This window comes from Acyrthosiphon pisum, chromosome A2 (assembly GCF_005508785.2).
Source record: "Acyrthosiphon pisum isolate AL4f chromosome A2, pea_aphid_22Mar2018_4r6ur, whole genome shotgun sequence".
Taxonomy (NCBI): domain Eukaryota; kingdom Metazoa; phylum Arthropoda; class Insecta; order Hemiptera; family Aphididae; genus Acyrthosiphon; species Acyrthosiphon pisum.
The window spans coordinates 68,860,207-68,876,103 of NC_042495.1; the positions used below are offsets into that span (position 1 = coordinate 68,860,207).

At 29.2% G+C, this 15,897-nt stretch overlaps 3 protein-coding genes across 5 annotated transcripts; all 3 read left to right on the plus strand.

Annotated features, from left to right (window-relative positions):
• Positions 1–6,277: 6,277 nt before the first annotated feature.
• ACYPI44516 (uncharacterized LOC100575398) lies at positions 6,278–7,221 on the plus strand. Of its 3 annotated transcripts, none has more exons than XM_008180633.3 (2): positions 6,278–6,435; positions 6,501–7,221. In XM_008180633.3, the coding sequence occupies exon 2, from the start codon at positions 6,511–6,513 to the stop codon at positions 6,913–6,915; it is 405 nt and encodes a 134-aa protein (XP_008178855.1). In that variant the 5' UTR covers positions 6,278–6,435; positions 6,501–6,510; the 3' UTR covers positions 6,916–7,221. The 3 variants fall into 3 exon arrangements, with proteins under 3 accessions (XP_008178855.1, XP_008178853.1, NP_001233047.1); XM_008180631.3 differs by having other exon boundaries at positions 6,319–6,435; positions 6,488–7,221; NM_001246118.2 differs by having other exon boundaries at positions 6,330–7,071.
• A 1,396-nt stretch (positions 7,222–8,617) lies between these two features.
• On the plus strand, positions 8,618–9,570 carry ACYPI44516 (uncharacterized LOC100575478). Its single transcript, NM_001246187.2, has one exon. It carries the CDS (start codon positions 8,698–8,700, stop codon positions 9,211–9,213), a length of 516 nt encoding a protein of 171 aa, NP_001233116.1. The 5' UTR covers positions 8,618–8,697; the 3' UTR covers positions 9,214–9,570.
• A 3,818-nt stretch (positions 9,571–13,388) lies between these two features.
• On the plus strand, positions 13,389–15,361 carry LOC107882555. Its single transcript, XM_016801071.2, has 2 exons — positions 13,389–14,220; positions 15,043–15,361. Exons 1-2 carry the CDS (start codon positions 13,710–13,712, stop codon positions 15,051–15,053), a joined length of 522 nt encoding a protein of 173 aa, XP_016656560.1. The 5' UTR covers positions 13,389–13,709; the 3' UTR covers positions 15,054–15,361.
• The last annotated feature ends 536 nt before the right edge of the window (positions 15,362–15,897 follow it).

Below are 15,897 nucleotides of genomic sequence, written 5' to 3' on the forward strand. Positions count from 1 at the left end.
TGAGGTTATGAATTAAAAAATAGCAGACTTGGCCAAAATGTAGATTTCACTACTTTGATAGGCCGACATTTTTGGTAGGGAGTTTGGAACTTGGCATTTTTTCACGGTTATTTTTTGTTGGGGATATCATTTATTTTTGCGGGCTTCAGCATCGTGGACGACGTGTTATTATTATTTGTTTTTTTTTTTAATTTAAAATTTTTATTTTATATGCCGTAGATTTTCTCTTATATATTTTGTATTTGAATAAAATAAATATACGAAAACATTATTATGTTTTATAAATATAATATATTATATATAAGTCAACTTCAAACAATTCCTTATTACCATATTGTAACGCTGTTTGAAAGTAAACGTTTATGTGTGCTAAGCGCGCCAATTCATACGTTTAGAAATACACTCACTGAAACGGTATTCATTTTGAAAAAAATTCAATTTTTAGATTTTTCCCTTTAGTTACACTGTAAGACCTACCTTTGTGCCAAATTTCACGTTTCTACCTATACGGGAAGTGTCTTATAATTTTGATGATCAGTGAGTGAGTAAGTGAGTGAGTGAGTAAGAATTTTGCAAATTTTGAAATCCTCCCATTTTGAAATGGCACAATATTAAGGGCTCATTTTCTTACAGCGTCCTAAACTACTCAAGATTAATCTGTGTTTTAAATTTCAAAAGTTTATCTTAAGAGGAAACAGAGATATATATGTTAGAAAAACTGGGCGAATTGGTTCGTGTAAAGATACACTGGTATTGCTGGAACTTGGCCTGGCGCACTGCCGTGCGCTCAAATATTAAATACTCCTAAAAATCCGGGTTGATTAACTATGACTTCAATACTATTTCAGGTACACTGTATTTTTTCAACAACAATAAGCTTTAGGCTATATCTTATCAACCTTCTAGCCGTGTCCGTAATCTAACACAGGTACCTACATTGCTTACATGATAATATACTGTTCACATAACCTTAAGCGAGATTCACGGGCAACTCCACGCGGGTTGGCTAAAAATTAAAATATTTTAAGATTTTGCTTCTATATGCACAGCAAATTAGACCCGTTCGGGGGCTGGAGGAGAAGTACTGGCACCATAGTTCCTCCTCCAGTCCTCGATACCACAATAAAAAAAAAAAAAGCAAATTAGACCCAAAAGTAGTTATAATTATCGCAATTTTTCACGGCAACACTGGGTTATTCAGCTAGTGTTGTATATATTGTAATCGCATTTATCAATAATATTAATACATTATAATGAGTTATGAGTACTAAGAAGTAAGAAGTAAGAATAATAAAAGTCATCCTTTAAAATAGATTTGCAAAACTATACAAAATATAATATGTAATAATTTATATTATTATATTATAATCTATTAACAACGTATTAAACTCAGAACATTTTTGAACTGACGTACCGACTCTGGACTCACCGTAAGCATATAATATATATTATATTATGACATTGCACATTTTTATAAAAAAAAAAAAATAAAATTTCATATATTTATAAAGCGAGCATCAATAAATAAAATCAACATAATATTATAATAAAATGCAAATCGTATATTAATTTGTCGAAAATATTTTTAAAGATAGCTATAATTCAATAATGAGTAGGTTCTAGGTACCTATACATTTTAACGAGAGGTCGACATTTTTCCGATTCCTAATGCTTTTTGAAAAAAGTGGGTACATGAATTCATGGGTGGAACCTACTGAATTTTTGATATTTATATCAGAATCAGCTGACGGCTCATATCATAATGTTCAATATTTGATACCATTATAATATTTTCAAAAATTATTTTTTCAATTTTGGGTTTTTATATTATATCTTAAAGTAGTCGAAATAATTTTTATATGTAATAGTCTTTAATACATAATCATATATTAGTAGGAATTAGTTTAATTAACAATTCATACATTTCGAAATCGTATATTCTATTTAAAAAACTGTTCAAAAGAACACACCCAAACCGCCAGGTAATCGTTTATACATCAACGCCAAACCTTCAGCTATCAGCTACCAAGCAGAGCGTCGATACTATATTTTTCTGTGATTCAAGGGACTGCTAAAACGGTCAGATAGTATACTTTGTGGAATACACGTTTAACAGTGGGGTGATGTACCCAGAGGAAAGTTGTCAGAAGTGGCCACCCCAAGGTTTAACATACAGTGTCACAATTTATGATTTTTTTTTTACTAAACCTTTAACATTGTGTACCTACTTAAACATGTCAGAAATCATAATTTGTAATCAAAAACATCTTTAGGTCAATAAAAAATTTTTTTTTTTAGAAGTGGGTAAATGGATGTAACTCTGCTGTACAATACGTTACATGTGGGTCAATGTGTAATGGATTGTATTCAACTTGAATTAAATGATCCCTATTGAGACAATCGAAAAACGATCTCTCTAAAGTACCGTCTTAATCCAATTTTCTAAAAGATAAGATTATGTTGAAATTGAAGCACTCCTTCTGGTAGACATTTTGTATACTAGGTAGATAAAAATAAAATAAAATAAACACCATTGTAAAAAACTAGCTTCCTTGCTTCGCTCAGAATCTAAAAAAATACAATTTCTATTAGTCTATGTACCTACACTTTGACCTTCGGTTTCAATTTTCTATTATTATTATTATTCATTTTAATATTATTATCATAAATAACTTATATTATATACTTACAACAACTTTCCTTAGAGAAATATCAAAAAGCAAATTAATTTCAATCTTTAAGTTTCTTATAAATATTTTTTAAATTAATCAGACTTAGAACTTTTTTAGTAACAAAACAATTTTATAAAATATACATAACTTAATAAGCTTTTAAAAATAAATAAATAAATCATATTAAATACGTTCTTTCACAGTAACATAAACAATTGAGACCAATAGATGAATTGTCACCAAAGTCACCACTTTACCTTTTCATAGCGTTTAATTTACTAGGTATTAAAAAAAATAATAGTAGGTACCTACCTAGTTATTTAGATTAGCACCTAATCCTATAAACTAATTAAACTTAAACCAATTTTATAATAAATATAAACTTAAATAGATTTCGAAAAAAAAAATAATTTTGCTTTTGCTTTAATTGTTTTTACTGTGTCGAGCTAACGCTTCATCCAGTGTGAATAAATTACGGAAAAAAAGAATAATTTTGGTATATTAATTACTATGTTTATAAAAAAAAATAATTTATTCGTTACATGAACATCATCAAAAAATGAAACATTAGTTTTAAACTAAAACGGCAATTGTTTTTATTATTAGTGGCTTATCAGTTGATAAATATGATAACAATGAATCAATCCACGTCATATAACCAGCTGTTTATTTCTTTACGACACAATAATAAGACATGGCCACTTTATCCACTATGGTCACTTTGTATACTTTCCCACTACATTTTTTTAATGCAAGCTTAAAATTAGTAGATCTCATACCAAGGCCCAAGCCAGTGGCTTTAACTAGTCATATTATAAGTGCATAGTTTAATACTATAATAAAGCTGCTCGTCGTTTAAACACGAGAGCTGGCGTGTATAGGTATATATAATATTTCGTGTCCCCGAGACGATGGCGACTGTACCAGAAACCGCAACGGACCGGTCGTACCGAATAAAGTTTAAGCGGAAGCTTCCTCCCACGCCCTTCCACAGCAGGACTCGGGATTAATAATGCTGCGGTATGGTGTATGTATATATGTATTTCATATGTATATATATATGCGAAAACGGTCGGTTGGGTGCCTCCGCCACCCCCGTTCGCTATAATTAGACGGACAAAGTTCTACGCTAAGGTCCCCGTATAGTATATATACATCAAAACGCCCAGTTCGTAGATTTATGTTCAGCTCGTAAACCTGCCTTCCCCATCTCAGCCTGTCACAGCCTGACGCTATACCCTCTATCAGGCCGTGGTGTATGACACGACTGCACAAAAGACCCTTTTGTTCGACAGCCAATCATTCATGTCAAAATTGCAGTCTTAAAAAACGATGTTTTTATTTCGCACACCAACCAAAGATTTTCTACAATATTAAGGAATTATTATTATAATTTACGACGGTTAAATTACATATATTAATATATTAATATATTATGCACATGATTGGCGCCTGGCGGGAATATAGTAATCTACTCAAAAATATTAAATAAAAAAATTTTTGGAAAACGCCTTACTTGTACAGTATGTTTCGAGTGATCACCATTATTGAGTAGGAACTAGGAATCCACGCTGTAATGTATGGTGCCATGCCGATGTGTTTGTACAATGTACCTTCCTACTTATTTAATAAGTCCTATTATAATTTATAATTGCTCGCCACAGTTGAAAACATAATGTGCAAAATTAAGATCATTAGGTTTTATTATCAAGGTATTTTTACTATTTCATCATCAAAACATTTTATTTTATTTTCAATAACTATTATAAATAGGTACTTATTATTATTTACACATTTTGCAATTTTTAAGTGATGTAAAACTGTAAGTTAATTAATAATATTATATTCGTATTTAGATATCTTGTAAACTTGTACTTTTAAACTTTTTTATTATTAAAAGTATTATTATTTACAGCAATTTAATATTTCATAATTTGGGTTTAAATACATATCAAATCGAGCCCAATGATAATGATTGATGGCTATTAGATTGATATCGTTTGGAAAAATATAATTTTATTTTGTTACTTACGGTATTGATTTTCATAAGTATAGATAATCAAAGAGATGAACTTTACTACACAATTTCAGTATAAATCACTTTTATCGCTCGATGGTGAACGTAAAAGTTTTTGCCTACTGTTCAATCTGCAGTTTAATAAAGCTAATCTCTAATGGAAATTGTGCATGGTGCATGGTTGCAAAATAAAAATTGTTCATGCATTGATGCTATTAATATTCAATTTGATACTATAATTGACACGATAACAATAATTCGATTTTAAGTTTTGACAATGTTTATGAACTATTAATTAAAACATCAGTTGTATATTACTATACACACTTATACAATTAAATATTTCTGTAAGTATCACAGTAGTATTGTTGTGGAATTGCATTGTGTATTTTTACTGGTTTTTTTTTTGTTTAGGTTAATACTACTGAAGTAGTGTAGTGGTGTAGATGTGTAGTAATATTATAATTATGTGAAAACGTCTTTTAGCTCCATCATTAATCATAATAGGCATATACCTAACTATTTACCAAATTAGTGTATTGGTTAATTTTGTTTGATGCGAATTCACCATGATAAGAATGTCCATTCAGGAATATTCATTTATTTTAATCTTGCCAGTGTTTTTTTTTATCCTTTAATGCGTTTCTGGGAACGTGGGATAGGTATAATAAATTTCACTACTTAGTAGAATACGATCAGTGGGTTGGGAGGGGGGTACCATTAGAAATCGATAACCACAATAATAACGCAATAATAAGTTAAGATTTTAGTAAGGGGGTATAGGTTAATTTTATTATGATGATAAATTAATAATGTGATTAACATTATATTTACTTATTCCACATCACGCTTTACAAACGTGACACGTTGTATCACATAGGCCATAATTTACCTATCTATATTATAATTACCTCTAATAAGTAATATTACGGCAATTGGTTATTTACGATTTGATTATTTAAGAATTATTTCTCTTGAAAATGTAGCTTTCTATTTATATTGATTAATACCGATTAGCTTAAAAATATATTCTATATTTAAGTTGCATTATCCCTTTATTTGTATTATGTACCTTAGATATATGGTAGGTATGTAATATATATAATATAATATAGTATAATATATACTATGGATGGAGTCATAGCGTATTAAAAAAAAAAAAAAAAAATGTTGCCGATATCAGCGACGAGTCACTGAATTAGGTGTTGGATATGTGCATGCGTGACGCAATTTCTTGCATATTTATCCACAGATATTGTTATAAATCATTATATAATGTTTTGAAAATTCAAAAAGAAGTATAATACCTACTATAATAATATAATAATTACTATTATAATATAATTAACCACGAACCAAGATTTAGAATAATTCTGTGATAGCAAGCTATGGATAATTATGTGAGTTGCATCGCGCATGCGTACATTGATCGGCAACAAAATAATACGCTGTAGCTACATCCATAGTATATGGACTAAGTTATTTACTATATAATTATTGAGTTATACTAGTTATATACTTATATGTACTGTAGAAGCTAATAATAAAAAAAAAACAGTAATTATCAGTGATAAGATGGTAGTTTTTTATTAAGTGGAAAAAGAGGGACCTTAAGTTAGCTATCATCTATTTAGGTAGTATACTATTATTATTATACGCATTAAGTGGTAAGACATTTTAATCGCAATTTGGAGTTGTATCAGTTATCACTGTTGGAGGCCCTAACGAACAATTTTTACAACATCGGTTGCTAATATATTTTATTTTATTCGAAAAATAATACAACGCATAATATTAGTTATATTACATAGGTACATCACGATGAATTTGTTGTTTTTGTTGCTGGTCGTTTGCATAGCTATGGTAGCATACGGGAGAGATTCAAGACAAACTTCGACCAAGAGTCAGCTGCAAATATCACCCAAAAATATTAAAATGGATTCTGAAGGTAAAAACCGTATCAATGATAATTATATATTATACTCACGAAAAAACAGTGCTGCAAAAACCGCTTACGACGCTGTGAATAAAAGATGGACACGGGACATTTCTACGCAGAAAGTCAAGGAAACTTTGCAGAAATCCAATAAGATGAAGGAGGTCTGCTTAAACACTCTAGCGAAAATCTTCCAAGTAGCTTTGATAAGACCCAAGTTGAGGCCGTGTCCAGCAGGAATGGTTCGAGGCAGTAGAGGTGAATGCGTTTTTAAGTTTTTTAACGCTTGAAAACATAGTATGAGAATACCATGGTATATTAATAAATTCTAAATAGGTAATTGTAATCAATTTACATCTATAAAAATCAATTTTTTTTTTGTAAACTATTAGTTTAAAACGTTAATATGTCTAACAATACACACGATTTTAATAAAACCGTTTCCTGAATTTTTTTTTATTATTTATTTAAATCGACTGAATAAGTGATAATATCGTTGAAATGACAAATTCACTGACAATATATTTTGTTACCTACCAAATCAATGGTTGATGTTTGCTTTAAAATATAATAAACAAGAACCGTACATATTTTTATTTTTATTTGTAATTATGACTTAGCTAACTAACTAACTATATGTATGGCTTGGTGTGGCGCTCAACTGCGGAAATGCTCTGAGTGTACGTATCGGCTGGTATTGATAGCTGCCAGATGGGTGACCACCAGAGATTTTTAGCTACGAATCCTTGCCACACATACAAACGTGTTTCAACCAACCTCAACCATTCCTCCCCCCCTATATACAAAAAAAACACCTAATGATCATAACGTTGCCAGGCTTAAGCTCAATAAAAAAAAAAATAAAAAAAAACTTTAGGTAGGGTATAGGTATATTATAGGTAAACTATAGGTATATTATAGAGCTTTAATCGTTTTATTGTTTTTAATCATTTTCATTGTTGATATAATATTGCATGTAAATAACATTAAAAACGATTGTGCGCATTACAGAAATGTAAAAAATTTGTTCAACAACAAACTGTGAACATTATTATATGTTGAAAAATAACACAATACAGAAAGAAAAAGTTATTTTTATTTGATTTCATTAGATAAAATGATAACCTTTCGACCTTTTTTTGTTGATACATAAATATATTGTGTTAAGGTCAATTTTGGTTTAATTATTCTGATTTGTGAATATATTTTCAGTGGCACATCCGTCAAACTATTTTTTTAAAGTAGGTATGTAGGTACGTTAATTCAAACTTTTTTATCATTATAGGCTATAGTATAATATATAGATTATATGTATCAGTGGTGCCCAAGATATATTTTTCAGGTGTAGCAAGAAAAAATTTTACCCACCCTTAACAAACTCAAAATTATATTATTTTATACATTTTATCATATTTTAATTGATAATTTTAGTAAATATTAAGGTATTAGCCAATATAATCTGTGATTAATTATGAACATATTTCAAGTTAATTATTTTATGTTTTTATACCCACCCACCCCTTATTTTCAAGGTGTAGCGACCGCTACACCTAGTAATAGGGTTAGACGCCACTGATAGGTATAATGGTATATATATTATACCTACTCTATTCGCGATCTAGGTAGTTATATTTGCACAGTCTGTGTTCATGAGTGATGAGATACTATATTGTACAATGTACATTGATTTTGGACAGTGGAAATCGAACAAAACTGTTTCCAAACAATATGAAATTATTAGACACGTAGGTACCATAAATAAATACTAATCTCATATTATCACCGTACCTATTGCGTATAATATTATTATCGACGGTATTAATTAATGTGTAATATTATTATCGATGGTGATTATTTATGTGTAATATTTTATATCGGCTAGTCTAAAAAGGTGGGGGCCACGTTCTTTACTATGTATATTTTAGTGCATGCAGTGGCTTAATATTACGTAGGTACATTACATAATGCGCCCAGTAGCGATGATTTGAAATCAGTCTAGTTTTTGATCGCCACATAGTGAATAATGAAAAAGTAGCTGGTGAAAAAAACGTCATAATAACAATGAAATAACAATGAAATTATCAATTTTGCTACTGTTACTGACTTTTTTAGCTACCTCATTATACGCGAGATACGTGCATGAAACGTCGACTAATAAAAATCCCAATTTCAAACACCAAAATCGGATCAATGGTACTACAACAATCAACGGTACTGCAAAAATCAATGGTTCTACAAAAATCAAAGGTACTACAAAAATCAACATTACCATGTCGACCGCTCCCGTAGGACGAAATGCCAAACAGTTTCCTGAGTGTACTAGAACGAAAATGTGCGGAAGATCAAACAGTACAACCACAAACACCAATAAGTTTCATACGAGTAATACAGCTCAGAAGTATACCAAGCCAAACGGTACTGATACTATAACCAAGAAATTTGTGACTATGGATATCCAAACAACAACTGAATCAGATATGCTTCAGTCAAGATTTTTTATAAATCCTCCAAACAAGAAATCTGCTTGTATGGATGGACTAACCCTATCCGCTAACGGAGACTGCGTTTTTAAGTTTTCGGATGATTGAAATGGTATTACCTACCTGTATTAATCAATTAATAAATTAGCTTGATTAAATAACTTATATGTTTACAGTATTATCACATAAATATTAAATATATATTTTTTTTAAATTTAAATTATAACATTAAAATATTATTGAAGCCAAAATAATATGCTTAAATGTTATATGTGGTTATTTTTCCTAATTTTTTAAATAAATATTATTACAATAAAGTAACAAAAATGCTGTAGCGAAAAATATTAAATACCAACACCAGTACAGTAACTGTTATATAATATTAATTTTTGTTCAGAATATGATTATTAGGTAGGTATTGGTAAAAATTGTATTTAACAATTACATTTTGTTTTTACAAAGGTACCTGTATATAGTTTTTATTTAATTCCATAGTTTTAGACTTTTTTAAATAAATATTTAACTATTTACTTTTTAATTACAAAGGCATACAATAAGTTTGTATAAATATAGTCATTGGTGAAATTTAATACATATAATATAATTTATATAAATATATTAAATCAGTTATTTTTTAAGTTTTACATAGAAAAATACATTCGAAATATAAGATAGTCTAAATTTGAAATATTTATTTGTATGACAGTATATAAGTGTATAACTAAAAGTAGATAATGATGTCAAAATGAAAAATACAAAAATGAAAATTATTCATCTTAAATATGCATATTAATAGATGCAATATAATATCATGTATTTTGAGGAATTATTTTGTATACTTTTATTCAGAAAAAATATCAAAGGTTGATATACATTTTGTAATATTAGGTATAATATTTTTTTGATTTTATTTATTACATGCGCCATGATACAACTAAAATGAACATACAATTAAGCAGTTTAAGCTCTTTCAGGTATGTACATTTTACATAATATATTTTACACGTAGGTACCTATATATCATTTACTCAATTATAATAACGACGCCCACCTGAGTCGTATGAAATTAAACAACAACAATAGTTATATACTGGCTCAAAATGACAAAGCGAACTGTAATTTCTGTAACATTTTGTAAACTTAAATAAATCCTTATTACTTAAAAATGTTAATCTTATTACGTTGTCACAACGTAGACAGAAGGGTCCTTGTGTTCGTTAAAACTTTTAACCTTTAAATATTTACCCTATATCATTATTAATTTTATTTAGATACACATTTATTTATCATTTTTGCTACCGATTTTTTAAAATAAAATTTCAATCTATTTCTCCTTTTCTTTAGAATATAATAGACAGGGAGCTACTGGCAGTCTGACCTCACCTATTTTAGCTTCCTTGAAATTTGTATAGCTAATAGAATTGGGCCTGCAAAATAAGATAGATAATCGGCTGATAAAAATTCAGATTCTAAATGTAAAAAACAATACATTTATAAAATTATGAAATTGTTTATAAATTGTTTAGCTTGTATACCTAATGTGTAATTGTTTTTTACATATTAGAATCTGAATTTTCATCAGCCGATTTTTTTATAACATACCTAATTTAATTATTTCAAATCATTTGGTGTTGGTGACTGAGGCGCAAGAGTCAGTAGATTTTTGAGAGACCCCCTTCCCCCGAGCTGGTTTACGAATCAGCCGATTTTTCATCGTATTCAACAGGTCCGATTCCATTAGCTACAAACCTATACAAATTTCAAGGAAGCCAAAATAGGTGAGGTCAAACCGTCAGTAGCTCCTAGACTTTAAGTTCTACAATGGTTTACGATAAAAGTATTAATCATAACTCATAAGTAAATAGTATATTATTAAAATAAAACATTATACAAATAATAAAAACATTAATAATTAAAATAATAATATGGTACCTATTTGAGATTCACATCCGTATAATTAACATATATATATATATATATATATATATATATATATAAATACGTTTTAAGGTTTATATATTATCTGTATGTAAAAAAAAAAACAAATGCTTGTAAAATATAACTGTACAACCAATACATTTTCACACGAAGCTTATTCGGTTCGAAATATGTATAGGTAGAGATAAAATAGCTATTGGTATTATTGATCTGAATGGATTTAGTATATTGACCTATGCAACCACGGTGAACTCGGAACTTTAATATAGACTTTGATAAGTGGAAACCTGTTAAAATCAATAACAAATATAACATAATATTAAATAGATAATAGGTTTAGAACAGTAATTATACTTATATTAAAATACAACTATTAGTGATAAGAGAATGATATGTTTTATATTAAACATCTCAAAAGGTGAGGCACGTTCATAAAGAAATTTAAGATGTTTAGACGACGATTAGGTACTCTGCGTATTTAGGTACTAGGTAGTGAACATCTTAAAACAATCTTGTGTTCGATTTTAGTCCGGTAAAAAGATTAGTAGAATATAGTTCGTGATAACTAAACTAAAATCGTTACATCTGGTATTTATTCGAAAAAAGTTACATATGATAATCATATGTGAAACGATGAATTTTATGATTAGTATTTCGTTGTTAGTCGCCCTGGTCGCCCTTAGTCTGATCGTCACAACGGTGTACATGAATGCGCAAGACGTTTAACAACTTCTATACATGAAAGCTGATTGTCAACGGACATTTTGAGAGTTCACCAAGTGAACGAAAAACAAATATCAGTAAAAACAATACTTGGATTAGACATCACTTGAGCTGGGCTTTCAATGCATGTTGGCATTTTTCTTAGAAGTATAGCTATACACGGTACTAGTTTTGGCAGAACTGTACAGCAAAGCTCAGTCAGGAATTTTATCGCCGAGTTTGAACTACACGTACTAAATAGGCAGAAAGTAAACGGTTCGATGGCGAGGCGGTTACGTTAGTATGTTTCACTTTCCGAATACTAAAGTTATGATTTTTCGACTGACGGATTGATACCTTTTTGAAAAATGTGTAACGCTTAAGTTTCTTTTGAAATAAAATCAGTATAATACAACATTTATTAAGAGATAAGCATTAATAGGTGTAAAACGATATGAATCAAAAGAAAAACACGAATATATCAACACTCTAATGACCAATACTCAGTGTTTTATTAAAGTATTTATAGTGTATTTTAAAGAGTGTGTTACTTTATATTTTTAGAGCATTCATGCATTTTTATACGAAATTCTTGGTGTTTTTAGGGCATACAATTTGCAGCCGTAAATTTCACATTAAGAAGCTATTTGACGTAACAACATAGAAATCAATTAGCTGTCCGGTTGGAATGACAATGTTGACTTCAATTACAAGTGTATATATGTTTCTAAAAGATAATATTTCAGATTACAAGATAAGAACATAATATTACATTATTGTATCTTGCATTTTATTTTTACATTTAAATATAATAATCGTAACGCAAATTTGATAATTTATGTATCCATATTATACTATTGTGGCTACTGAATTAACAGGACCAAACACTTAGGCCTCACAGCCCATGTGTGTAAAGGGCCTAGTGTTCTGAGCCTAAAATTTATGTTAAGTGATTATTCGTACTATTGTCTATTTATAGTGAAAAAAATATTAAATTTTTAGACAACCAAAGAAAAAATAATTATAATTTATAATGCAGTGAAACGTAAACAGTGTAATATTATTATCATAATATATAACTTATATATTTTTAACACAACTTTTCTTAGATAAATAAATAATTTCATTTCAATCTTTTAAGTTTCTTATTAATATTTTTTAAATTAATCAGATTTAAAACTTCCTTAGTAACAAAACAATTTTATAAAATATGAATAACTTCATAAGCTTTTAAAAATAAATAAATAAATCGTAAAAAAACCTTCTTTCATAATTCATAGTAACATAAGCTATTGACACCAATAGATGCATTTTCACCATAGTAACCAATTTGTCCTTTTCATACTGTTTAATATACTAATTAAAATTAAATCAATTTTATAGTAAATATAAACTTATAAGATTAAGTACCTAACCTATATTAAATTTTACAATATATACTCAATGCTTATATTGATTTCAAAAAAAAATTATTTTGGTTTAGTAATTATTATGTTTAATGTTTATAAAATATAATTATTTATTCAGTACAAGTATCTTACATTCTTACATCAATATCATTAAAAAATGAAGTATTAGTTTTAAACAAAAACCATAAATGTTTTTATCATTATAGTGATTTATCAGTTAATAAATATGATAACAATGAATCAATCCATATCATAATATAACCAGCTGTTTATTTCTTTACGACATAATAATAAGACATTACCACTTTATCCGCTATGGTCACTTTGTACACTTTTCGCCTACATTTTGTAAGGTTAAAATTAGTAGACCACATACCTAACCGGTAGCTTTAACTAGTCATATTTCGAAACTCTTATAGGATGCACGTTCATTGCGCGTCTTCCGTTAATTTAACAGAAAGATAGTAGTTTTCCATTTAGTACCTATATTAAATATAAAAGTCCCGTCATTATAGACTAATTATTATCGTGTGTAATAAATACTTTAGTTACTCGATGAAAAGTCGGTTTAATTACGTGGTTTTGGCCACCGTTGCCTTCGTTTTCATCGTTACTACGGCGAACGCGAAAAATGTCCCGCAGAATCCGGTGGCAAAGAATCAGTCAAGTCCAGTCAAACCTAGTGCGAGAATGTGGTATAATACAATTACATTTCTGGTTTCTCATATTGAGGCCCCAGAAAAGTCCACTACCGTCACCAAGGCAAAGAACATTTTGGTCACGTCTACGGTGAGTACCACTATGGTAGAGTCTACGTCCGTCGCGACGACACCTGTTAAGGTATTCGTACCGGTCAACAATAACAAGGCGACATCGCCTGTCAAGGGAACGGCCAACACCGCCACCGCGACGATGTCTATTGAGGGTACTACCGCCACACAGGCGGTGAAAATATCCAACGTCGAAAAGGTAATCGAAAACCAGAATAATGAAAATCAAATTTCGATCAAAAGATATGTCAACACAAATCAACAAACGGCGATCATCAAACCTGGAAGCAGAACATGTAAGAAGGGATTTATTAAAACGTCTAGTGGATATTGTAAACCAATATTTCGAGACGATTAAGATTGACGCAGTCTCATTGCCAACGAGTTCAGTGCTTGGGATAATATACAGGGTGATTCGCCAAGCATATGTGCACCACCGTTTTTTGCCCATATTTTCAAATTCTTGTGATTTTTTGTAATACTTAAGAAGTTTCATGTGGATATACAAGCTAGAACCTCCCTTTTTTAACGTGAATAATTTAGAGTACCTTTTTTTTTAAACATTTGGATGTATTAATTCAAATTTGAAAGAGTAGTTTTCGGTATATTTAACTTAGGGTATGTACTAAGGATAATAGTATGATATATCTATAAGATATTGAGTTAGAAGATAAAGGGCTATGGTGATTTAACATTTTAGTGATTAATACCTATTAATCAGCTATTAAGTATCAAGATTAATAATTTATATAAAAGGTTCCAAGTATAATAAACATTGGTTCCAATATCAAATACATTTTATATTTTTGCAAACCAATTGTTAGGAGTTAGGACTATTATCTATACATTTTAATAATTATATTAAATAAGTTCAACTCGTTCAAGTTTTAAATGATAGCAACAAATTTGAAAAGAGGAGTTCTCAATAAAAAACATGAGTTTGTACCACCCCACACGAGACTTTTTAAGTAATATAAACAAATTCAATAATTTGAAAAACTGGACTTAGAGTATATAATATTATTATTATTGTATAAGTACCTATTTTTATTTTTATTTTATTTTTATTGTTTTTGAGCCTGGCAACTTAGGCCATTAGCTATTTTGTTTGCTTGTAGGTTGTCAGTAGGGAGAGGAACAGTTGAAGACACGTTTTTGTTTTTATGGCAAGGATTCGTTGCTAAAATCCCGGGGGGTCACCCATCCGGGAACTAGCAACGCCGGCCGTTTCGTACACTAAGTGCGTTTCTGCAGTTAAGTGTACGCACTACGCCACACCAAGTACTGTATACCTATTTGTAAAAAATTGTAAAGTAATTACTAATTATATGTATTTACTATTTAATATGTTAGAGACATATCATATTTTCCACTGTAGTATATTTCTACATTTACAATTAAATAAATAAGTTATGTCTGTTAAGGCAATTTTATTTTTATTTTATTTAATTTATTATTCAAAAAAATAATTGGTCAACTGGACATGTTCGAGTTCATAATTTGAAATATATATGCATTAAACAGTAAATACAATTAAATAACTACAAAACATTTTTCTCACATTACAATAAAATATCAAAATAAAAAAAGGTGGGTAAGTGGATATCGCTCTGCTGTACAGTAGGTTACAGGTGGGTAACTGTATAATGAATAGTATTAAATTTGAATTCAATGATATAATATCACTGTATAAGAAAAACGATTCTGAGCGGAGACGGTTTGTCAGTCTAGGTATTAGACATACCTATTATAGGTATACTTATCTATAGTATTAAAAAAAAATTGACCTATAATAGGTATTAATAATAAATTCCAAATTAATCATATCACAATATCCATCAGGTAACGCGTTATACATCAACAACAAACCGTGGTACTATCATAGATATATAATAGTATACTTTAGAAGTTTCAAGTACCAACAAATAATATTATACAATCACAACAAAATAACTAATATAGTTATTCCTGGT

Bases quoted from the DNA above. Each gene is read 5' to 3' on its own strand.
- ACYPI44516 (XM_008180633.3), top strand. From the start codon at position 6,511: ATGAATTTGTTGTTTTTGTTGCTGGTCGTTTGCATAGCTATGGTAGCA.
- ACYPI44516 (NM_001246187.2), top strand. From the start codon at position 8,698: ATGAAATTATCAATTTTGCTACTGTTACTGACTTTTTTAGCTACCTCA.
- LOC107882555 (XM_016801071.2), top strand. From the start codon at position 13,710: ATGAAAAGTCGGTTTAATTACGTGGTTTTGGCCACCGTTGCCTTCGTT.